Source organism: Ictidomys tridecemlineatus, chromosome 11 (assembly GCF_052094955.1).
Source record: "Ictidomys tridecemlineatus isolate mIctTri1 chromosome 11, mIctTri1.hap1, whole genome shotgun sequence".
Classification (NCBI taxonomy): Eukaryota; Metazoa; Chordata; class Mammalia; order Rodentia; family Sciuridae; genus Ictidomys; species Ictidomys tridecemlineatus.
The window spans coordinates 52,401,277-52,428,054 of NC_135487.1; the positions used below are offsets into that span (position 1 = coordinate 52,401,277).

At 31.9% G+C, this 26,778-nt stretch overlaps 1 protein-coding gene across 4 annotated transcripts in view; it reads right to left on the reverse strand.

Moving 5' to 3' along the window:
* Positions 1-26,778, reverse strand: part of Dnai4 (dynein axonemal intermediate chain 4) — a 107,468-nt gene that overhangs the window by 67,956 nt on the left and 12,734 nt on the right. For all 4 annotated transcript variants that reach the window (XM_040288818.2, XM_078026473.1, XM_013361558.4 and 1 more), the window contains 5 exons: positions 23,099-23,283; positions 21,597-21,709; positions 16,491-16,647; positions 13,399-13,538; positions 1,528-1,683 (listed from right to left, as the gene is read on the reverse strand). In XM_040288818.2, the coding sequence (XP_040144752.1) occupies positions 1,528-1,683; positions 13,399-13,538; positions 16,491-16,647; positions 21,597-21,709; positions 23,099-23,118 (586 nt within the window). In that variant the 5' untranslated portion in view covers positions 23,119-23,283. The remainder of the gene's footprint in view (positions 1-1,527; positions 1,684-13,398; positions 13,539-16,490; positions 16,648-21,596; positions 21,710-23,098; positions 23,284-26,778) is intronic.

Here is a 26,778-nt window from a genome sequence, read left to right on the forward strand (position 1 = left end):
CTACTTTATATACAAACAGAGATATGAAAAATTGTGGTATATATGTGTAATGAGAACTGTAATGCAAAAAAAAGTACATGTATAAAGACATGAATTGGCGTGAACACACTTTATGTACAAAGATATAAAAAACTGGGCTCTATATGTGTAATAAGAATTTTAATGCATTCTGCTGTTGTGTATTTTAAAAATAAAATCAATTAAATTAAAAAAAGATGATGACTATTAAAAAAATACAACTGTTTCTTTTTCTGAAATTCTTTCCTTCCTTGTTCTCTGGGAAACCTACAAATAATTCACTATAAATAATTATGATTAAAACATAGTTAAAATCTACATGAATATAAATGTGATTAAAGAAACAAAAGAATATAGGTCATATACTAGAAATTTAGATTTAAATAAAAGACTAAACAAGATAAAAAGACCAAATTTAAAGATCTTAAGGATCTAAAATCTCTTAAGGAAATATAGTCAATTATAAAGTAGCTGTTTTCTAGAATTTATCAATTTTCTTTAAACTTCATGTTTAAAACTATTTACTAACTTACTGAACTTTCAAATATTACATGTGTCTTTGGATCAAAATCAGTGAAAGTGAAAAAAGTTTAATTATGAAAATTTGTCAGAACTTACAAAAACTCTGTGAGGTTATAGTTATTCTGAAATAAAGACTATTCCTTAAATTTAGTAATATAATTTTATAAAGACTCTGCAGGAGAGATAGATAAAATCAGGTTAATCACAAAATATTTGCGAGTGGATGGCAGGCATAACGATCTATGTCTGAAATCCCAGGTATTCAGGAGGCAAGAGGATTGCCTCCATAATTTAGCAAGAACCTGTTTCAAAAATAAAATAAAAAGTGTAGCTCAGTGGCTTCACTGGCTTCAATCCCTTGTACTGCTAAATAAGTTTAACAAGAAGAACAAAGGAATTTAACAAACTCTTTACAACTGGACATAGTAAAAACTTTTCCATGTTTGCAAATATGCTAGGAAAGTTACAATTTTATGTACTTAATCACAACATTTTATCTTAAAACTTAGAATACTAAAAGCTAAATTGTAATGCAGGGTTTCTTAGCCCTGCATTAGGGACTTCTTTGTTGTAGGGGCTGTCCCGAATACTCAAAAAATTTTAGCAGACCCTTGTCATCCACCCACAAGATGCTCTGAAATGTCTCCAGACATTTCCAATGTACCTGTGGAAATAAAATCACCTGCAGTTGAGAGTCACATTAATGTATTGCTGTTTTAAATGGGTTTTGATTAAAACATAGTTAAATATATATATAATAGAACTCATGTGTGTGAAAGAGTGTGAGACCAAGAAAAGAGGCCATGAGAAAGAACTTTGAAAATTCTGCAGATATCTAGAATTCAAAGCAGTGTGAAAGAATAATAGCATTATTACAGAGTAAAAGCTTTCTGTTCCATCAGAAAGAAAACTTTGCCATTGTTAAAAAACAATTTAAAATGTCATGTAAAAGCATCACTCAAAAAACTGAAATAAATAAAATCTTACTTTTCCCTATGGTACTTTGTACCGGCTCTTGATCCCAATCTTTAGGACGTACATTTGCTTTACTATCTGATTTAATTGCAGATTGTTTTGATGATAAAGATGAAAGTTCTAGAGCATTGTATGAATCAAACAAATCCCAGGTAGTGGCCATCATGCCTAAAGAGAAAGAAAGGAAAAATTATTTGAAATCAAAACTATTGTATCGGATTTACACAAAATCAGTCATAGCAAAATCTAAGAATATCTAGTACTTTTTTTTTTTAAATCACTGTTTTTATAATAATGGCAGAAAGTAAATAAAGATGACAAATTCATGAGGCCACCTCAAGAGATCCTCTGTCATCACACTATTAGCATATACAAATACCTTAGTGCTTTAGGGATAGCTCCAAATTATCCTTACTGTAATTTCTGATCTCCACACCTCTTTTCCTTTTTCAAGCTTATATGTTATAATATCAGCAGTCTGTTATTATGGGTCCACTTAGTGATATGGACCTGGATAATAACATGATAAGATTTTTATATTCTTACATATCATGGTCAACACATACATATTATAGTCTCCAGATCTGTTTATTTGAAAAGAAATGATTCCATTTTTATCCAGTAAAAATTTCTTATATTCCTATTAATGTGAAAGGTTATACTTGTTGAGAAAATGACAAATTCTGTTTTCAAGAAATTTGGAGAGCGGGGCTGGAGATGTGGCTCAAGCGGTAGCGCGCTCGCTTGGCATGCGTGCGGCCCGGGTTCGATCCTCAGCACCACATACCAACAAAGATGTTGTGTCCGCCGAGAACTAAAAATAAATATTAAAAAATTCTCTCTCTCTCTCTCCCTCCTCTCTCACTCTCTCTTTAAAAAAAAAAAATTTGGAGAGTAGTAGGGTTATTATCTCTTTTTAAACCTTGTTTAAGTTTGTTAAATTTGTTCATATCATCTAAAAATAACAATAGTCCCCAAACAAAAACTGGGCATATTACTAATCTTCAAATAATAATAATAATTTAAAAGTTGCAACCCCTTTCACTGCTGATTTATACCACTTTTTAGCAATTATTTTGTCAGTGATCACAAACAATATATTTCTAAATGTTAAACTTCCTAACTTTCAGTTAAATCATGGTGTTTTAATAAAATAATTCTTTTCCTTAAAAATTAAAAATAGAATCTAAACTCAATAAATGCAGTTACTTCATTGCTAGAACTATTGTTTTCCTAATATGAAATGAAGGAGCTTTGGTATCTAATGTTTTCTTTTTTTTCTTTTCTTTTTTTTTTTTTTAAAGAGAGAGTGAGAGAGGGGGGAGAGAGAAAGAGAGAGAGAGAGAGAGAGAGAGAGAGAGAGAGAGAGAGAGAGAATTTTTAATATTTATTTTTTTTAGTTCTCGGCGGACACAACATCTTTGTTGGTATGTGGTGCTGAGGATAGAACCCGGGCCGCACACATGCCAGGCGAGCTCCCTACTGCTTGAGCCACATCCCCAGCCCTCATATCTAATGTTTTCAATAAGTAAGAATACTAACTCAAAATTTCATAATTTTCTATCTTAATGAAATTTTTTAATAGCATCTAATGAGTAATACAAAGAATAAATATTACTATATTTTAATGAATTGGAAAGAGTACAATTTCTATGTTTATAAAGAGATCTAAGAAAGAAATTATATCCATGAATATTGAATTACTTTTTTTTTTTTTTTTTGGTAACCTTTAACTGAAAGTGTGGTAAGCTCAGTATGTAGGAATATATTGTTACACAGTCATTAATAATATAATTGCTACACAAATAAATATACATATTACAAATTAGAATGTTAAGATATTAGGGTGATTTAAAACTTTTTTATTTGAAGACAACAAATTACTGCTAATTTTAGTTTGAACATAATTACTTTTCTTAGTTTAAATAAGTTTAACAGAAAACCTCCAACCCATCAAACTATAAGTTAAATATTTTCATTTTTATATATCAAATATATATACCTCAATGATAAATAAATTTATGTCTCAAAAAATATATTTACATATCTCAATAAAGCTGTTAAAAAATAAAATCTCAAGCTACAAGCCCTAATATTATGTTCAAGAAGAGTAATAAATAAAAAAAGACTGCATTTTCCAATTTTATAGTTATATATTATTAAAGCTCTTAATTTAACTGGTAACAGAAAAAAAGTAGTTTAAATTATACTTTTTTTTTTTTTCAGCATTTCTGGGTTGGTCTAAGATATTTCCAGTGGGAAATGGGTTGTGATAGGAGAGTGTCCAGGAGCTTTAAACAATTAAGGGTGTTCTATTTGTTAGGCTGGCTAGTAAAGCACATGGAATCAATTCTTTCTTTACACTATACACTTCTATTAGTGGTAGTATTTCACAATAAATGTTTTTTAAGTATTAAATACATTAGTTACACTAAATATTTCAAATACAACCAAGTAAATAGTAAGGTTTAATCATACAATAAAAGCATATCTCTTCTCTGCCTGATTTTGAATGAAACTCCAAGATAGATGCACAAAATAAATGGAGATCAAAATATTACCTTCATTACTGGTAAGGGTGATTGAAAAATGTGGTCTTAAATCTACAACTAAACAGATTAAATACTTCTTTACTTCAGAATGTATGGAATAAATACTAACTAGCATAGCTAGATACGCAATAACCTGTTCAGCAGGGGTGAGATCAGAATGCAAGCCTTCTGGAAGTGAAAAATCATAACTAAAAAATTTGGAAGTGGTCGAGCTTTAATTCATTTTCCTAAAAATTTCGTTATCATATTAGTCATTTTTCCTTTCTTAGGAATGAATGAATAAAGTACACAGAGAGGTCTGAAATTATTAATTTAGCTGAATTACTTCTGTAAAGATTCACTTAATGTGAGAATGACTTTCCCCTGACAATATACATATAGCAAATTCTGGTAAAGGTGGTTGTTCAAATAACTGAATTTCTTCAATTTATCTAAAGACACCTAATAGAAAGGAGATCAGGAACTAAATTAAGAGCAGTAATGGCAAGCTATATACAGAGAAAAATCCAGGTAGATAACACTGTGTGAGGGGTGGTGGGGGGGTGTCTTTCACTCCATTAATATTATATATTACATAGATTGATTTCCATATGTTGACCCCCTCTTGTATCAGTGGGATAAACACTACCTGACCATACTGTATAATCCACTTAATATGCTGCTGAACTGAGTTTATTTATACTTCGTTAAGGATATTTACATCCATAATAATAATGAACATTGGTCTGTAGTTTTCTTTTATTTCAATTTCTTTATCTGACTTTGGCATCAGAATAATGCTGGTCTCATGAGTTTCAAAATGTTCCGTTCCTTTTATTACCTTCTCATTTTTTAAAAGATTTGTATTAAATCTTCTATAAATGATTCATAGAATTCACCTGTAAAATCTTTGAAAGGAGGTTTTTGGTTACTAATTCAAGCTCTTATTGTTTTAGTAAGCTTTAGCATCACTGTGACCAAACTACCTGACAAGAACAACTTAGAGGAGGAAAAATTTATTTTTCCATATGGGTATCAGAGGTCTCAGTCCATAGAGGCTCCATTCCTCTGGGTCCAAGGTTGAGGCCGAGTATGAACTCACTAGGTTCCAGCTCTCATAATCCAATTACTATATATCTGAACACTTCTGCACGAACACAAGACACTGGGGAATGTCTTATATCCAAACTATTAAATCTGTCATGCATCTGTTGAGATTTTCTATTTCTCCTTGAGTCAGTTTTGGCACTTTGTGTGTGTCTAGGAATTTGTCCATTTTATTTAGTTATCTAATTTATTGGCATACAATTGTTCGTAGTATTATATTATAATTCATTTTGTTTGGGGAAGGTCAGGAATCCCACTTTCACTTCTGATTCTGGTAATCTGAATCATTTCTCCATTTTTGGGTAGTCAATCTTGCAAAAGTTTTGTTAATTTTGTCTATCTTTTCAGACTACCAACTTTTTTTATTTACTAGTTCTGAAATCTTCTTATCTCCACTCTAAACTTTATTATTCCCTTCCTTGTGCTAGCTTTTGTATCTTTACATCTTAAGGTATAAAGTTAGGTTACTGGTCTAACCCAGACCTCACACTTGCTAGGCAAACATTCTACAATGAGCTATATCAGCTATAAATTTCGCCCTAAGCATTGCTTTCACTGCAGTCCATAAGTTCTAGCATATGGTATTCTCATTTTTATTTGTCTAAAAGTATTTTTCAACTTCTCTTGTATTTTATTCTTTAACTTACCAGTTATTTAAGAATATGCTGTTGATTTCTACATAATTGTGAACTTTCCACTTTTCCATCCATTATAGATTTTTAGTTTCATTACACTATGGTCAGAAAAGTTCTCCAGATGATTTCAAAATTTAAAATTTTATAAACTCATGTTTTGTGTCTTAATATAATGGTCTATCTTAATGTTGCATGTAAACTTGAGAAAAATATGTATTTTGCTGTTTAGAGGTTGAGTATTCTGTGTATGTTTGTTATTCTAGTTAGTTTATATTGCCATTAAAATCCTATATTTTCCTACTGATCTTGTTCATTGTTCATAATTGGCAGTGGTATATTGAAACTATTATTGTAAAATTGTTGATTTTATCCTCCAACTGTGTCCATTCTTGCTTTGTATCTTTTGGGTTTTTCTTGTTAGGTGTATGTGTTTATAATTGCAATATCTTCTTTATAGATGTTTTTGTTTCTTATAACAATTTTTCTAAAGACTCTTGCATAATACTAGTATAACTGTCTTAACTTTCTTTTGGTTTCTATTGGCACCCTTTCGCATATACTTGTGTCATTGGATCTAAAAACCCTACTCCTTACACAGCTCCATCCCACCACTTTATGTTGTTTTCAAAATTATGTTTACACATTATATGCCCATTAACATAGTCTTATAATTATTGTTTTTTTTTTTGGAGAGTGGGTACTGGGGATTGAACTCAGGGGCAGTCAACCACTGAGTCCTTTATGAGTCACTTTTCTATTATTGCTTTCAAGATTTTTCTCTTTGTCTTTTGACAGTTTAATTATCTAGTGTTTCTACCTGGATGTCATTGTTTATCCTTCTTATAGTTTGTTGACCCTCTTGGAAGTGCAGATTTATGTCTTTTATCAAATTTGAAAAGACTCTGGTCATTTCTTCTTCAAACATTCTTTGCATCCTTTATCTCCTTCCTCTCTGAGAGTGACATTATGTATATATAGCCATGCTTATGGTATCTCATGGGTCCCTCAGGTGTTGCTCACTTTTATTTTTTTCTTTCTGCTACACAGGTTAGAATTTTTAAATTGATCTATCTTTAAGAATCAATGATTATTTCACCATCTTGCTCAAATCTACTATTGAAAATTCCAGTTTTTCCAGTTCAGTTATTATACTTTCAATCTCCAGAATAATTCTTTTTACAATTTCTTTTTATTGATATTCTTTATTTGTTCATACATCATTCTCTTCACTTAGTTTAGATGTTTGTCCATAGTTTCATTTAGCTCTATTAACATATCAAATGTAATTGATCTAAATTTTTGTTTAGTAAGTCCCATCTCTGTTTCCTCATGGAAAGTTTGTTAATTTACTCTTTAAATCAGCCACATTTTCTTGTTTCCTTGTATCTTTTATAATTTCTTGTTTAAAACTGAAAAATTATTATTTTAATTCCAGAAACCAGATTCTTTTGTGGGGGGAGTGGTACCAGGGACTGAACTCAGGGACACATGACCACTAAGTAACATCCCCAGCCCTATTTTGTATTTTATTTAGAGGCAGTGTCTCACTGAGTTGTGTAGTGCTTTGCCGTTGCTGAGGCTGGCTTTAGACTTGTGATCTTCTGCCTCAGCCTCCCAAGCCACTGGATTAGAGGTGTGTTGCCACTGTGCCCTGCCAGAAATCAGATTCTTTATGCTTTTTGTTTTTAATAGTTTTCTGAGGATAATAATTCTTTGCTTAGCAAATTTTAAAAACAAAAATTTTGTAAAATTCTGTGTTCGCTGTCTTCTGTTCTCTCAGAACTCTTTGTTCTTTAGCTTGTGGTAAGCTACTGTCCTATCAAAAATTTCCTTGAATTTCTAGATCTCCCCTCAACCTCCTCTCTCTCTCTCAAAAAAAAAAAAAAAAAAAAAAAAGCTTTTTAACTAAAAAAAGAAGGAAAAGAAAAAAAAAGAAAATAAATCAATTCCCAATCTTTGCAGATATGCTCTCTGTATTGCGACTTTCCTTCAGTGTGTGGCCAAGCTATTTATAACTTTTCCTTAGCCTTCACTTCCTGTGCCTACTGAGCCTAGAAGTCAGTTAAAGGTAAAGACTTAGGATCTTCTCATATTCTTTTGGAGAATGTATTCTACCCAAAGCATGTACGAAACTTTTCAAATTCCCCTGTATTTCCAGGCCTTACGCAATACTCTAATTTCCAAAACAAACTCATCCATACACTTTCCTTCACAGGGTTTGAGATATCCCTTGTTTGGTTAAGTTGTATACTCTTGCCACAAGCAGCAGTGAGTTTTTTATGACAACTTCTCCAGAGTCTCTTTTCTGAAATACTAGTATACTCATATAATTTTCTTTTGGTTACTTCTGACATATTTTAATACGTATTTGTGTCATTGTATATGTTTATTTTTCTTAAAATGTTTTAGCTGTGAACGGATAATTATGAGTATAATGCATTCTACTATTGTCATATATGTAAGAAAAAATAAATAAAAATAAAAAGTAAAAAAAAAAAAGAATATTTTTGAAGAATACCTATGTACAGCTGCTTTATTGCTTGATAGAGTTTTGAGTTTGGTGAAAAAAAGAAAACTGCTTTGTCTCAGTCCTTCAGGTAACCCCAAGACAATTAAAGAAAACAAACTTAATTCTTTGAGATAAGATTCCCTTCGAGAATAAGATAGGCCAAGATCTCACACTGCAAAGGTGGGTTACTGCCTTTAATACTACCACTATGCGGGGTATGGTGGCACACATCTTTGATCCCAGCTACACGTGAGGCTGGAGGACGTGGATCATAAGTTTGAGCAACTTAGCAATTGCTTGTCTCAAAAAATAAAAAGAAACTTGGGATGTAGCTCAATAGTAGAGTACCCCTGAGTTCAATTCTTTGCACAAACACACACAAAAAGACCACCACTTTAGAGGGAGTGAGGAAAAATAAGTGAAGATGCCACAAAAATTTCCTAACAATGTTAAACGGCTTTTGTCGTTTATTGCTAAGAGTTAATGGGGTGCTTTTAATAAATCTTTTATGTTACCTACAATTTACTTCTTTAGAACTCACTTTTCCTTCAACATTTTAATGTCACAATTTTGAAAGATCTAGCAAAGTTTTGAAGGAATTTAAAGCTAGTACCAATGTATTTCATTACGTAAGTTCTCGGATTAGCTTTCTGAATACTTCCTTTATTGCATATTAAGTTGCTTTTTTCTTGATTCAGCTCTTGCTTGGTTGCTATAGACTTCTGACTATTTTCTAGAGTTCTGACAACAGTTCCATTTTTTTTTTTTTTTTTTTTTTGGTGGTGCCAGGGATTGAACCCAGGGCCTTGTACATGCGAGACAAGCACTCTGCCAATTGAGCTATATCCCCAACCCCAAGAATTCATTTTTTCTCTTTTTTTTTTTTTTGACATTTCTTTGGAGAAACATATTGCTGGAACCACCTATTCTGCCATCTTTGCTAATGTCTCATAAGACTATTTGTCAGTTAATGCTCTTGAGGTATCTGCTATGGTCTAGAATAGCCTCAAAAGCCTATGTGTTAAAGGATTGGTAACCAGCATATGGCACTATTGGGAAGTGGTGCAAACTTTGGAAGGTGGGACCTACTGGAAGGAGTTTAGTCAGTCAGAATGTTCTTGAAGGAGATATTGGGATGCTTGGTCTCTCCTTTGTATTTTGCTTTTTGTCTGCCATGAGGTGAACAGAGCTCTCCTTCCACATGATCCTAACACCATAGGCCCAAAACACCAGCGCCAGGTGATTTTATATACATATATGTATGTATCCAAAATAAATCTTTCTTACTTATAAGTTAATAATCTCAGGCATTTGTCACAACAGCAAAAAGCTGATTAATAAAGTCCTAAATAGATATTAATATTTCATACAAATAATGATCTCTTGGTTTTCTCCTTAAGAATATTAATGTTCCACCAGGCACCGTGGCACATTCCTATAATCCCAGTGACTCGGGAGGCTGAGGCAGGAGAATCATGAGTTCAAAGCCAGCCTCATCAAAAGTGAGGCACTAAGCAACTCAGTGGGACCCTATCTCTAAATAAAATACAAAGTAGGGCTGGGATGTTACTCAGTGGTTGAGTGCCCCTGAGTTCAATCCCCAGTACCCCACCCCCACAAAAACAAAGAATATTAATGTTCTATATCTGTTCTTGTCTTACCACCAAAGTTGAAAATGCCAATACAAATGAAAGATTACTATAATAGTGGTATGCTTTTCTGGTTCCTATATTTCCATGGGGATTATCTCAGTTAATGTTGAAACAAAATGTTTACTTTTTATTTCAAATATTTTATCAAGAAAGATCCTACTATGTCTTTACAGATAACTATATCAAGACTGAATCTGAATATTTTAAATGCTTTTTATTTTTTTGTAAGAGATATTAATCTTCTGCCCTCAGTACTTGCTAGGAGCCACAGAAAAAGTATTATGATACATGGCACCTTTGGTTTAGGTGACTGCCAGCTAGTCATTGAGATGATTTGATTATGTTAAGATTTACATTCATATGGAAATTGGACTCCTGCTGTTCACCTCGCCTGCTACAGGACTCATGTTACAGGACTCCCGGAGAGTTCCCATTGGTTGGGGAAGGATAGTAGGAGGGTATTTCCGGGGGAGGTCCGGCCCCCGGTTCCAGTAGACGCAGCCACGTGTGTGGACCAGCTTGCTAGCGGGGCGCACACGGGTCACTGGCAGCCTTTTTAAAATAAAACTTTGTTTCTGCTCGAGCGGCTTGTGATTCTGTGCCCAGCCGGGTTGCGGCAAGTACTCCTCATTCTAAGGTTTTCAAAGCCAGACTGGCATATACACCATTAGTACTCTGATCTTCAGGCCTTCAAACCATACTGTCAGTTTTCCTGGGTTTACAAATAATAATTCATGGTACTTCTCAACCTCCATAACCATATAAGCCAATACCTTATAAAAAAAATCTTTTTATACAGATATATGTTACTTAAAAACAGTTACAAATTAAGAAAGTTATGATATCATTAGATAATATAATCTAATTCAATTACCATCATATATGTGGTCCATCACTGATTGAAACATGGTTAGCACTGCATGACTATGTGTGTACATGTGTGTGTGTGCACCTTATTGATTCCACTTCTCTAAAGAATCCTGCCCAATGTACACATATTATAAATTACTCTCATATTTATGGATTAAGCCTCTAAGAAGATCCTTGATGTGGGCTATATTAGGGGGGTTAGGGATTATTCTTTGGTAAAAACTTTCCCATTACTTCAATTATCAAGTAAAATTCAGTCATTTTTTGAGCAGTTTTGATAATTTTGAGTTCTATAAAGAATGATTCTTTCCTTTATTTTTAAATCTATTAATAAAAGTAGCATCAAAGAACTCCTTAATCATAAATCCTAGAATTAGACTTAGCAAATACAGCTTAATAGCTACAGACCTCTCCATGTTGAGTAATCTCTCTTTAAAATTTGTAGCCTGGATGGCGAGGATGTGGAGAAAAGGGTACTCTTGTACATTGCTGGTGGGACTGCAAATTGGTACGGCCAATTTGGAAAGCAGTTTGGAGATTCCTGGGAAAGCTGGGAATGGAACCACCACTTGACCCTGCTATTCCCCTTCTCGGACTATTCCCTGAAGACCTTAAAAGAGCATGCTACAGGGATGCTGCCATATCGATGTTCATAGCAGCACAATTCACAATAGCTAGACTGTGGAACCAACCCAGATGCCCTTCAATAGATGAATGGATAAAAAAAATGTGGCATCTATACACAATGGAGTACTATGCAGCAATAAAAAATGACAAAATCATAGAATTTGCAGGGAAATGGATGGCACTAGAGCAGATTATGCTTAGTGAAGCTAGTCAATCCCTAAAAAACAAATACCAAATGTCTTCTTTGATATAATGAGAGCAACTATGAACAGAGCAAGGAGGAAGAGCAGGAAGAAAAGACTAACATTTAACAGAGTCATGAGATGGGAGGGAAAGGGAGAGAAAAGTGAAATTGCATGGAAATGAAGGGAGACCCTCACTGCTATACAAAATTACATATAAGAGGTTGTGAGGGGAATGGGAAAATAAACAAGGAGAGTAATGAATTACAGTAGATGGGGTAGAGAGAGAAGAAGGGAGGGGAGGGGAGGGGAGGGGGGATAGTAGGGGATAGGAAAGGTAGCAGAATACAGCAATTACTAATTGGGCATTATGTAAAATTGTGAATGTATAACCGATGTGATTCTGCAATCTGCATTTGGGGTAAAATTGGGAGTTCATAACCCACTTCAATCTAATGTATGAAATATGATATGTCAAGAGCTTTGTAATGTTGTGAACAACCAATAAAAAAAAAATAAAAAATTAAAAAAAAAAATAAGAAAAAATAAATAAATAAATAAATAAATAAAATTTGTAGCCTGGAGAAGCCAATCTGAATCATATTTTCTGCTGCCTGCAGGGTACTAGGAAAGGGAAAGCAAGGAATCATGCATATCCACATTTCTACTCCCTAACTGATCAATTAGGTAAGTCACACCTTTATTCCTAGGTAGAAATAAGTAAGAGAATAACAGTGGAGATGAACACACTCATTTATACTCTCTCAAATAAAAGAAAATATTAGGAATAGGGAATAAATGCTCCCACCTCTAAGACAGATTAGGCAAGATACACATGTTTGCCTCATCTATTTCTACAAATGATTTAATAATTTTTGTTTCTCTAGGTGTAACACTAATTCATTAATAAAAATGTTTTTATTAAAAACTGATTAAATGTTTTTGCTAGAAGTTCATTTTAATCTTTTAAAAATTAGTTTATAGTTTTGTTGAGTAGTAAAGGCAGTTAAGATCATCTGTAACCTTCATTATAAGTATTCCTTTGGTCATACAGGAATGTTCTATATCTGTTCTTGTCTTACCACAAAAGTTGAAAATGCCAATACAATGATGAAAGATTACTGTAATAGTGGTATGCCTTTCTGGTTCCTATATTTCCATGGGATTATCTCAGTTAATATTGAAATGAAATGTTTACTTTTTATATACATATTTTTGGCTATAAAATATTCTCAAGGATATTAATTTGTAAAAATTGAGAGAGTAAATGCAGTCATTAAGAACATAGGCTCTGGAGTAAGAACAAATTAGCTAATTTTTTTTTTTTTTGCCTATTTCCTCATCTACAAAATGTGCAATAATAATAGTGCCTAACATATAGAGTTGTGAGAATTAAACCAGATAACATACATGAAGGGCCTAAAATAATGTCTAGAACATTTAAAATGTTAATTGTGGTAGATATTCTTTGTGACATACTAAAAAATAAATTTATAAATCTTTCATGAACAACTGAAGAATACAGAATACTATGATAGAGTATACAAAAAATCAAGATTGAGTTATGTTATTCAAATCTATATCTTTATTACTTGTTACCTTATTTTTCAAATTCTGAAAACTATAGATCAAAGTACATAATTATTACTGTGAATTCTCCAAATTATTCTATTTTTGCTGTCTATATTTCAACATTTATTTGTTGATTGTCAGACTCAAGGAGCATATACTAAAACATAGTAGTTTATCAAGGAGAATAAAACAAATTACCTTTGTCTTCTGTTATGATTTTATCACACTGAACATCTTTATTCTTTGGTGCACCATTAAAAGTCTGCATCATCCTTTCAACATATAAGTCATTGCCTAATCTGTTTTTACAAAGGCTTTCATAATTCTTATTTCCTTGGCTGTAAATAATAAAGTAAAACCAACTCATTAATAAAAATCAATTATAACTGCACATATTCTCTATGTATGTCACCATTCTCCATTTATGTCCTCAGCATCTAGACCTAGGATTTGTTACTTCTGTTTATTCTTATTCATAATGAATTATTTCTTTATTGGTTTGATGCATTTTTACTTGATATTATTATCATTAATGTGGCTATACCAAAAAGTGAAGTCAGAGTTCAAAAATATTCTTCGGAAAAGATTGACTTCCAAAGGATGCTTTTACACTGTACCTCTCAACATCTGGACTACTTTCAGTATCCACCAGTAATATACTAGCACTATTTCTATAGAGGTTTTAATAAGTTCTCTATAGAACTTTAATGTAAATATATAAAGTTATATACTCCTTCAAAATACTACTTTTGTGACATCCTCAAAGCATATTTTCAGAATTGGTCAGTTCTTAGAACTTTTTTACAAATTTCATTATTTTTTTTTGCTCTGAGGAATTTAGAAATGTGTTTTCTAACTTCCAAATGCATATATGTGAATGTCTTTTAATTGTGGCTTATATTACTGTTGTTGTTGTTGTTTTTCTTACTGTACTGCATTGTCAGAGAATTTAATCTATTTGATTCTACTTCTTTAAAATTTTTGAGATCTTGTTTCATGGATGTTCCATGTTCTCAAAAAGAATATGTTCTCTAACTATTGAGGGCAGAGGTATGTTAAGTGCAGAGGTCATTAAGATTTTGTTCAAATTTTCTGCATATATACTACTTTATTTCCTGGTTGACCTATCAATGATTAAGAGAAGTGGTAAAATCTTCTATGTGTAATGATACTTATCAGGTTTCCAATTTTGTTCTCTATATATTGAGATTATTTTATTAGGAGTATTTAAGTTTATGCTTATACCTTTATACTATTGAGTGACCTTTGCCTCTGATAGGTGTTGTCAGTTTGTTTCTTTGAAGTGATAAAAGTTTTTTTTTCTATATTTTTCTTCTGTTTTAAAAATATCCTCTTTGTATTTGGTATTCTGGAGTAGTACAATGCACTGAATGTTTTTTATAGCTTTCTTATTTATTCCTATTTCTGTGAAATGGTGTCTCTCAATAGTTGAGAAAGTCATTATGACTCTGAGTACCTCTATTTAATTCTGTTTTGCTCTTTCTGACTGTATTAGACATATATCAGACCATTTTATTCTACTATAAACATAAACATATTTTAACTTTTTTATACTTTGTTATTTTGTATAATTTATCCACATCTATTTTCTAATTTATTAAATCTCTAATCAATTATGCTTACCATGTTGCTGTTTATTTTCAACAATCATATAAATATACCTTATTATAAAGTTCTTTTTCCAAACATGAGTCATAAATTTGATAGTTTCTTAATGTTAATGATGTTTTAACTCTTGCTTAAATATTTCACACATATATTATATATCTGATAACATCATTATCCATAGCCCTCAGTGTCTAGATCTAGGATTTGTTACTTCTGTTTATTCTTATTTGTAATAAATTGTTTCTTTATTGGTTTGATGTATTTTTACCAAATTCAATCTGAGGAAACAGTAAGAGCCTGAATGGGGTACGCTTTCCTCCACAGATTTGTGTTTGCTTCTGAAAACAGCCAGCATTCCTAGTAATTTAGGATCTCTTAAGATAATTTAGGTGCTTTTCTCTCTCCTTTATTTTCAAAGAGATAGAGTCTCACTGTGTTGCTCAAGCAGCCCTGTACTCCTAAGCTAGGTTGTTTTTATTTCTTTTCTTTTTGTTAATTTTGGGGATTGAACCCAGAGCCTCATTATTCTAAGCATACATCTACTATCGAGCTACATCCTCAGGCCCCTTTTTTGGGGGTCCTAGGTACACTTTCCCTTACTTTGTATAAGCCGGTAAAACTATGTTATTCATGACCTAATTCTATTAAACTTTAGAGTCCAAATAATTTTATAATTTTTTATACTTTGGGGAGGGCAATGTCCTAAAATTATTTTAGCAATAGATTTTATAGCATTATGAATCACATTTAAATGACATTTGGGATGAAATAATCTGAATAATTGTATTAATACTCTCTCTATATAGACTATATTAATTTCAGACAGAAAAGACTTCAGAGCAAGAAAAAAAAACAGAGATAAAAAAGGGCATTACAAAATCATAAAAGAGCCAATTCTCCAAGAACATACAATAATATGTTTGCGTCTAACAATACAGCATCAAAATATATGAGACAAGAATTAATAGTGTATTTATACTCATTAATAAAGAGAAATAAAAAAACCTGCTTCAATAGAGTAAACTCCTTTACTTCCCCCAAAATATTTTCCTTTAAGTCTTAAATATAAAAATGTCAGTTCTTTCTTTTTAATTTATGTGTGCATAAAATATAGTTAAAATCTATACTGAGACTTCTTTATTGCCTTTATTTTTGTCTTAGAAAGTCACATAATTTTTTAAGTTTAGTTAATTGACAAATAATATGCACAAATATATGGGCAAAATGTAGTGCTTTGATTAATATATATATATATATTACTTAATCTGATTTTGTTTGGTAAAATCAGAGTAAGTAGTATATCTGTCATATCAAACATTTATTATGTCTTTGTGGTGAGAACATTCAAAATCTTCTCATCCAGCTATCTGGAAATACACATTGTTAATTATAGTCACCCTACTGTACAACAGAACACCTTGTACCTATTGATTAACATCTCCTCTATCACCTTCAAAAGTTCACCTGATTATTAAATATGGTAAAACCATGGATTTTTCCTCTATGAAAATTTACATATAATATAAACCTAATTTCACAGGGCACATACAGTTAGTGTACATTCAGAAATCCCCCAACGACCCTTCATAGAAACAAGGTACAGAACCCCTGCTTTAGCATCTGACATATAGAAGCAATGTAGACAGTTGAACTATACATACATTACTTTCTCAGCTTCTTCAGATTCTACAGAGATCGTAACTGTTGGCAAGTCAAAAAATCGTAGCATTTCTGACTCTGTAAGTATTATCTCTATATTCTTCTCAAGGTCTTCTTTTGTTATAGTTGTTTCAGGCACTGCCCTCATAACTCGTAAATCTGAAATACATAATAAAAATCATTAACTAATTCATATTTTTATTTTGCATTTTTTCCTAATTGTCAAAATATATGATGAGTCATATGTTGCAGGTGAAGCTTATATGATAAAGGAACAGCCCATGTTTTGAAATATAGTATATTCCACTTCTCTGAAACCAAACTGCATCTTACAGCCCATAAAGTGTCTTCTTTGCTGACTGTAGCTATCAAGCCTAGACTAATCTTATATCCAGTCATAACTAACTCCAAGGAAATCCCCATTATAACTGTTCCACAATATTAACAGGGATTCTGCGCTGACTGACTATTGGTACTACTCTTGCAGAATGTGGGCATAAGTTTACTTGGGGGGATATAGCATGTAACCCTTCTGTAAGCCCTGAAGTTAATTTCTAGTCTATATCTACAACGATCTTCTTATTGTCTTTTGATTTAGATTATAGATAACCTCAAATCATCTTCGATAGGAGCTTCAAAGCTTCTTCAATAGAAGTTCTCATTGACTATATCAATTAAAAAGGCTCAAGATTATTTTGAAAATGATTGGCAAAAAACATTTAGGACAGTCAGAAGTCTAAGATTTATGGAAAATTTTACTGAGGATAGAGTTTTGGGGCTGAGTGAATTTGGAATTGGTTATGTAGACAAAAAAGAGGCATGACATGGCATTATGTTGGAGTTTAATATATTCATTTAATCAAAGAGTGTAAAGAAGGAATCCTTAGGACTTCAGGATGAATAAAGCTTGAAAAACTTTAGGAAACTAAGAACATACAGTTTCCAGAGAACTTAATCTCTTCGAGAGAAGGCCCATAGACTTAGAAAAACATATTCTTAATAACCTAAAAAAATTTATTTTTTAAAAATATAAACCAATCACAAAAATTTGGAATGGCTTAACAAATTATACTCTTCTACGAAAACTAAATAGTAGTTGAATGTAATTTTCAAAATCATGAAAATATATTTGTGATAGAACACAGAAAAGTCTGGAGGAGTAATCAGAGAGGGTGCACCCCAAAGCAGATGTCAACAACACACCTGCCTAAACTTCCAGAAGGTCTCCATTCTTACAGACCTATAAAGAAAGTACGTCACTTAGGCGCCAGCACAGTAGGCACAGTGTTGAAATCCCCTAAATGGCCTAAGTCATAGGGAACTACACTAAGAACTCTATTTGGAATTGAACTCAACACTACACACAAACTGACAGACATGGTCAAGAGAAGGCTGCTTATTTAAAGAGGGCCTTCATCTTAAAGTGAAAGAAGGTTCCATTCCAACAAATGCATTAATCTCAACATAGAAACAGAAGAAATATGAAAAACAAAATAAGGCTTATCTGAAAGTTAAGTACTCCCTAGAAACTGATTCCAAAGAACTGTAGGACAAAGAATTCAAAAGATTAATTTTTAAAATAATCAATGTATTCAAAGAGTATATGAATAAATAACTGAATGAATTAAGAAAGACAATGAATTATGAAAGAGCAATTCAATAAGAGATATAGATTCTAAAAAAGAACCAAACACAAATCTTGGAAAACACTCAGTTGGAAGCCTCATCAATGGATTAGATAAAAAAAAAATAATAAAGAATATCAGGATTTGAAAATAAGCTCATCACATTTAGAGAATAATAGAGAAAATAGAAAACAACTGTGAACAGAGCATACAAGATCTCTGGGACAACATTAAAAAATCAACCATACAACTCATACAATTTGATGAGTAAGTCAAACTACAGGCTAATGATACAGAAAACCTATTCAATGAAATAACATCAGAAAAATTCCAAGTTTGGGAATTACATGGACATCTAGGTATTGTAGTCATTTAGAACATAAAACTGACAAGACCAGAAAACAATCTTCATGACATATTACAGTTAAACTGCCAAAAGAATAGAACAAAGAAAGAATGTTAAAAGCAACGAGTATGAAGTCAGTTGTAAAGATCAAGCCATCAGAATAACTGCAGAATCTCACAACAGAAATTCAAAAGGGCAAGGCATGGAATGATATGGCTTAATAGCCCTGAAAGAAAATAACTACCAACCTAAATTACTAAATCTAGATTTTTATGGTTTGGATATGAGGTGTCTCCCAAAACCTCCTGTAAATGTAGGCATATTCACAGGTAAAATTATTAGACTATGAGCGCTCTAATCTCATCAGTTCATCCTACTTTAAATGCTAACTATAGACTAGTATGGCGTAGCTGGAAAAGGCATCTCACAGGAATAGAGGGCATGATCTGGAAGGGTGCATCTTCCATGTGACCCCCGCCTCCCCTTTCTTCTCCTGAGCCTGCCATGAGCTAAGGAGCTTTCCTCCACTGGGCCCTTCCCCCATGATATGCTGCCTCAACTTGGGTCCACAGCAATGGAATCAGTCATCTACAGATTGAAACCTATGAAATCATGAGCCCCAAATAAACTTTTCCTCCTTTATTTGTTCTTTTGGTCACAGCAATGGAAAAGATTAATAAAACACAGCTGTTGTCCTTCAGATTCAAAGAAATAAACTCACCAAGATAAACATAAAATAAAAGGATTCATGACCACTAAATGGACATTACAGAAGATGCTTAAAGGAATCAGATAAGGAAGCAAGGTAAACATAACCACGACAGCATGGTAAAGAATAAAGCTTACTAGATGAGTAGGTAAACAAATGAGAAGCAAGAAAGAATCAAACAAAACTATTTCAATAAACCATTCATTCACTGAGGCCATCTAAAGAAAAACTGCATAAAATGCAGTTTGAGCCCTACCTTACAAATAAAATTAAAAGCATCCCTAATAATAAACTTCCTTCTGGTTATGCAACGAAACAATGGTTCTCAAACTTTAGCATGAATAAGAATCATTGAAGGACTTATTTAAGGTTTTACTAAATTTTTTTAAAAAATCAATAAATTTCTTATTTTAGAGTAGTTTCAGATGTATAGAAAAGTTGCAAGAAGGATGTTGGAATGTAATGAACATCATTATACAAAGTACATATATGAAGACTTGAATTGGATGTCAACATACTTTACATACAAACAGAGATTTGAAAAAACAATTACATTAATTGTAATGCAAAAAAATACAAAGTACATGTATAAAGGCATAAATTGGCGAGAACATACTTTATATACAGAGATATGAAAAATTGTGCTCTATATGTGTAATAAGAATTGTAATAAATTCCACTGCTGTTGTGTATTTAAAAAATAATAAAACCAATAAAAGATGAAAAAAGAAAAGTTGCAAGAATATTAGAGTTCCTGTATACCCTGCATTGAGTTTTCCTTTTTTAATACTATCTATCATATTTAATACAACTAAAGAAACTATATGGATACTTCATTATCATCTAAAGTCCATATTTTATTCCAAGTTTCTTAGTTTTTAACTGTCATTTTTCTCCTTCAGAATCTCCTCCAAGATATGTAACATTATATATAGCCATCGTGTCCCCTTAGATTCCTCTAACTGTAACAGTTTCTCAGACTTGTTTTTGATAACTGAGTTTTGAGGAATACTGGTCATACATATATTTTGGAAAATGTGCTTCAGTTTCGATTTGCTTGATATTAAACACAGTAATGGGCTTTTCTAGAGGAAGACTACTGAGGTAAACTGTCATTCTAATCAGATGTGTAGGGTACATGTTATTAACATGACTTATCACTTATTAACCTTAACAACCAGGCTGAAGTACCATTTTGTCAGGTTTTTCTGCTTTAAAGTTCTTCTTCTCCTCCCCACTATATATACTGTACTCTTTTAGAAGTAAGTCAAAATGAAAAGTTCCACCTTCTTGAGGAAGGAATGTCTACATTATTTATCTAGAAATCTTCTGTAAAACTGATAAAATCAGCATACTGTAGCAATATAGCCATCTCAATGTTTATAGCAGCACAATTCACAATTTAGTCAAATTATGAATTCAACAATATGCCCATCAATAGACAAATGGATTTAAAAATTGTGGTACGTACACAAAATGGAGAACAACTTTTTTTTTTTAGTTGTAGATGAACACAATACCTTTATTTTATTTATTTATTTTTATGTGGTGCTGAGGATTGAATCCAATGTGTCACCCATGCTAAGCAAGTGCTCCAGCACTGAGCCACAGCCCCAGCCCACGAACATCTTGCTGAGTAAAATAAGCCAGTTTCAGAAAATCAAGGGTTGAATATTTTATCTCATATGTAGAAGCAAAATAAAGGAGAGGAGGAGGGGAGGAGGGGAGGATTGGTATCATAAAGACATAGGGAAGATCAGAGAGAAGAAGATGGAGGAGAGGAGGGATGAGAAAGGGGGAGGAAATGCAGAATGAATTTTTTAAAATAAAAAATGTGCTATGTGAATATGTAAATATACCATAGAAATTTCACCTTTATGTGTAAGTAGAAAGAAACAATCAAAAATAAACAGATGAGCAAAAAAGAAGATCAGGAGAATGGGAAGAAGAGAGAAAAATTAATTAAAATTGAATTGCATGCATATATGAATTTGTTAAGATGAACCCAACCAACTACTATGTTGTTAACTATAACGCTTTAATAAAAAAGAAAGAAAAAAGAATTCTTCCATAAAGATTAGTCTAATCTGTGTCTTTTATTCATTCATTTATATCAGTATGGATTCATAGTGTTTATTTTAGTGATGGATCCAATGTTTATTATTTGTTGGTTATTTGAGATAAAAAGAAATATGGAAATGATTTCTAATAGCTACCACAGATACCATGGGAGTATCTATCTACCTATTTATAAATATAATTAAGACATGGAAGGATTCTATAATGGTATCAGATTGTGACAAAATAATTTAATAGCTTTAAAAATGTATGAAAACCTCATTGAAGGAGTTTTGGGAAAGGTATGAACAGAAATATCAGTGGAAATGAGTAGACACTGTACAATTAAAGACAGTAGTATTTTCATTACCTGTTAAACTAGATAGTCTTTCTCGTCTAAAGGATGGTTCTTCTAAGTCTTCTGCTATTGATTCAGTTGTTGATATACTTGACTTAGAAATGGTACTGCTTCCTATAACTGATCTTTAGCAATATTAATAACATTGACATTTAATAACATTACTCATTTATTTAAATGTTCTTATGGACAATATATAAATTAGAATATATTACCAGAAGGGAGAAATCAAATATACTATAATCATATCAACAATATAAGTCAAAATAAGTTGATAAATTAACTTTTAAAATACTAAGTTGATTTTTTATCTTCTTTAGATAAAAAGTAATTCAAAATATATTTTAGAATAACACATGCCAGATGTATGTTTAAACAAATTCAATGTATTCCCAATGTATTTAGGACAAAAATCCAAAATATAACCTACAATCTCAGCCTCTTCATCTCTATTCTCTCTCTTGCCTTAAGATTATTTTATTGCTTGTCTGTTTCTCAATCTTATAGAGCTCATCAGAGCCTCACCCTGAAGTATTTATCCTTTCATTTTTCACCTCCTTTCTGCTCATTATTCAAATTCTATCATAAAAATGTGATTTGTTCAATTTATAAAGATCCTCCCAAAACTAAATAAAAAACACATCTATGTACTCAGCAGGAGATCAATGGAAGAATCCAGAAATAATTTTCTTAAACATATGAACTTAACACCATTCCATGATATCATACAAATTTTATTTTTTATTTATAGTTTTCAACTGCCCACTTAAAGAGTGGGTCAACTTTATTGGAACATTCTTTTGTTTTACCTTGCTTTCCCATGACTTTCATTGGCAAACTTGGGGGCAGTCTCTAGAGCAGTAATTTGTTCTGTATTCAAAAATAAACTAGAAATCAAACCCTAGCAGAATAAGGAATTTCATGGGCAAGGGAGCAAAATGGAAAGCCACTCCCCTTCCCATAAAAATATAGCATAAAAGAAGCTGAAGAAGATAAGGAAAAGTATATAATGAGAATTTGCAATCAATTCTGTGTGATGTTAGCTCCTTATTTTGGTTCCCCAGGTATTCTTAAGTAAAATCTACATACTTTTTACAAACCTTTTCTTTTTTGGGGGGTTTACCGGGGATTGAACTCAGGGCACTTGACCCCAGGGCCATATCCCCAGCACAATTTTGCATTGTACTTAGCGACAGGGTCTTTCAGGGTTGCTTAGCACCTCACTTTTGCTGAGGCAGGTTTGAACTCAAAATCCTACTACCTCAGTCTCCCAAGGTGCTGGGATTACAGGAGTGCTCTATAGCACCCGGCTCATAAACATTTTAATGTGAGAGTGCAGGAAGTCAAATCATTCAGAGTTCTGCATCTAATTAAAACATAAGCAACATAGAGAAGGCACACTAGGAAAATAGGCTTTAGCTGAGAAACTAGAGACAACTGCTATCTAAGTTATATATACGAGATTTAAATAAAAAGACAATATATATATATAAGGAGGAAGAATAGAACAATACCTTGTAAACTGCCCTAACATACTAGGATTTACTGTATTCTGATACAGGCTATAGGAAGAAATAAATTCCGATCCAAGTGATCCTTCTTGTGATGTCAGTAGTTTACTTGGTTTTGCTGTACCAACATGTGGGTCTGGACAATAAAGAGGTCGGGGAGTAACATCAATTCCATTTGCATCAAACACCTGTAGAAAATAGTATTTTAAAATTAAATAATTTAAAATGATGGGATTTCTAAATAATAGGACTTAGAAAATAGAAACAACTCTACTATAAAAAAAGTTCATAGGATAAGATAAAACAATAATAGAAAATTTTATACACAAAATTTCTTAACTAGGCATATATTTTTTAAAATCTATGTTTTATCTATATATAATAAATAAGCTATGCATTACTTAATAATGAGGATATATTCTGAGAAGTGTTAAGTGGATTTTGTCATTGTTCAAAATACAGTAGTTACCTAAACCCAGATGGTATAGTGAATTACTCAATGTGGCCTCTCAGTGCAATCAAGAAACAGTATAAACACAAAACATATGAGGCTGTGCTGGCATAATAGCCATGCTGTTTTACAGCAAACTTTGAAAAATAATTATAAAAAGTATTTAGCATAGTAAATACACAAACCAGTAACACACTTATTATATTTTGTACTATACATAACTGTGGCACAATTGTAGGTTTGTTTACATCAGTATCACCACAAACACCTAAGTAATGCTTTGCACTAAAATGTTACTATGGCTATGATATCAGCAGGTGATAGGAATTTTTCAGTTCCACTACAATCTTACCAATCATTGTCATAAATGCTGTCATTGACTCTTACATTGGTATGCAGCACATGATGACATTAATTGCGAGAAATAAGAAAGGTAGAAAGATATCCAGTTGTTAATATTTTAGCCTATTTAATTATTGTATATACAGGCTTTAAAAATTCATTATTTTAAGTTAATATTTTATTCTCGATTTCTTACATATTTCTGGCTAATTTTTAATTCTTTTAATCATAAAATTTTAAATACAAATATGTAATTAAAATAGAACTGCACACTTAAATAAAGTAAATATCTTGTAATCAGAACTAACATAAAATATTAGAACCCTGATAGCAACTCCAGAAACCACTCCCTAGTCTTAAACCCTTCCAGATTATAGCATTGTCTCTCGATGATGATAATCATTAACTTAAAATTCTGTCTTCTTTTTGTTGTTTTATGGTGTGCTTCCTTAAACAATATATTTTCTAAAACCCATGTTGAAGTAAAATATACAGTACACCCATAAATTTACAGCTGACTTTTCAACAGAACACACACATAACCAGCATACAGATTCATAAACACAAAATTACTTTATCACTCTGCTACATCACCTGTATTTTCTATTTTGAGAAGGATCTCACCAAGTTATTGAGACTGGCTTTCAACTTATGATCCTTCTGTCTCAGACTAGCAAGTTGCTGGGATTACAACCATGTACATTACTCCCGGGCGAATCCTTGTTATTTTTAGCCTTTAATATTTTTGTATAAATTTTAGAATTATCTTGATAAATGTATAAAAAATACAGATTTTGATTGAACTGGCAAAAGATCTGTGAATCAAAATTTTCACATAATCTACATACTTAAACATGACCTTTCTATGCATGAAAATAACCTCTCTATTCTTTGGATCCCAATAAAAATATTTAGTGTAAAAAACATTGGTATGTGCATCTTTTGTTATACTCTTACACAATTACTTGATACATTTTTGTGCTATTACAAATATTACTCAAAATATCTGATTTTTAACTATTTGTTGCTTGCATGCAAATTCATATAAATATGTTTTTGCTTTGTTTTTAAGTCTGATATCCAATAAACATTAATAATTCACTAGGTGACTTTAAATTTTATATGTAGATAATTCAGTAATCTACAAATACTCAATATTTTGCTTCTTTCTTTCCAGTTTTTACTTTCATTTCTTTTTGATGACAAATTGAACTAAGACTTCCAAAAATGTTGGATAGAAGTGGCATTTTCCCCCCCAGATGTCTCCCCATTTGATACAATCATTTCTGTAGGACTTAACAGATACCCTAAATTCTATTAAGGAAGTTCCTCTTGATACTCAGTTTTTTAAAATTTTTGTGTAAATCATGAATATTCAATATTACCAGATATTCTGTATTGAGATAACCATATGCTTTTCTTTTTTTTTCCTTCCCCCTTTAAGCTATCAATGTGTTGAATTACATTCTGGATTTTTGAATGTGAAACCAATCTTGATTTCTTGGTATAAATCCAAGTTCCTTATGGTATATTATGCATTTTTGTTGTTATTAAATAGCATTTGCTATTATTTTATTGGCATATTATTTTCTTCATCTATGTTTGCATAGATGAATTATTATGAGAATATGGTTGCATTCATAGTTTAATGTCAAAGTAACACTACCCTTATAAAATGAGTTTTGAAGTACATCCACATTTTGTGTTCTGTTTTCATCCATATATCTTGGCATGTATCACAAGTAAAGCCATCTGGGCCTAGAATTATCTTTGAAAGAAGGTTTTCAAATTACTCATAAAATTTCTCTAATAGCTTCCACTTTTAAAGAATTTTTCCATTTTATCTAATTTTTAAAGTTCAAATTGGAATAAAATTACATGTAATATGCACTAATTAATTCTTTCAATAGCTTTTAATATATATGATTGAGTGAGTTTGAGTATTTTCACAGATAAGTGCAACTATCACCACAATTAATTCCAAACATTTTTATCACTTCAAGAAGCCCTATATCCTTTAATTATGACCCCTTAACCCTTGTCTGTCTCCTAGTCCTAGGCCAGCACTAATATACTTCAGGTCCCTATAGATTTCATATTCTGGACTTTGATATGAGTAGATTAATACACCATGGAATATTTTGTCACTGGTTGTCTCAATTATCATGTTTTCAAGATTCATCCATTTTGTGATATACGTCAGTGTTTTATTCCTTTTCCTGCCTGAATAATAATCTATCATACAGATATATTACAGTTGCTTAGCCATTTTTTCATTGAAGGACCATTTCCATATTTTGGCTATTATGAATAATGCTACTACAAACATTTATATACAACTTTGTTTGGGAACACTTTAATTTTTCATGGGGTATATATACCTAAGAGTTGGGCCCTAAGGTAAGTAAGACTGTTTAAACTTTTAAGGAACATTAAAGAAAACACACTTTTCAAAATTAATCAAATCATTTTACATTCCCACCCACAGTGTATGAGGGTTCTGATCTTCAAATCCTTACCAACCAATGTTATCTTACTCTAATTACAGCATCCTGGTGGGTGTGAGTTGGTTATAATTATGATTTGAATTTCTGATGATTAATATTAAGCAACTTTTCACATACTTTGTGACCATTTGTGCTTGCCTTGGAGAAATGAGCAATTAGATTATATACCCAATTTTTAATCATGTTATTTGTCTTTATTGATGAGTGGCTAGTGTTCTTACATATTTTAGATAAAAGTCTATGTACCTATCCTGCCTCCATCTGTAGTTCAGCTCCGAGCTACTGTCCCTCTGTAAACATTACAATTCAAGACCAAGATTTTGCTGTCTATCCCTATGGAGGTGGCTGGCATTCTCCCATGAATGTGTATTACTTGTTTTACC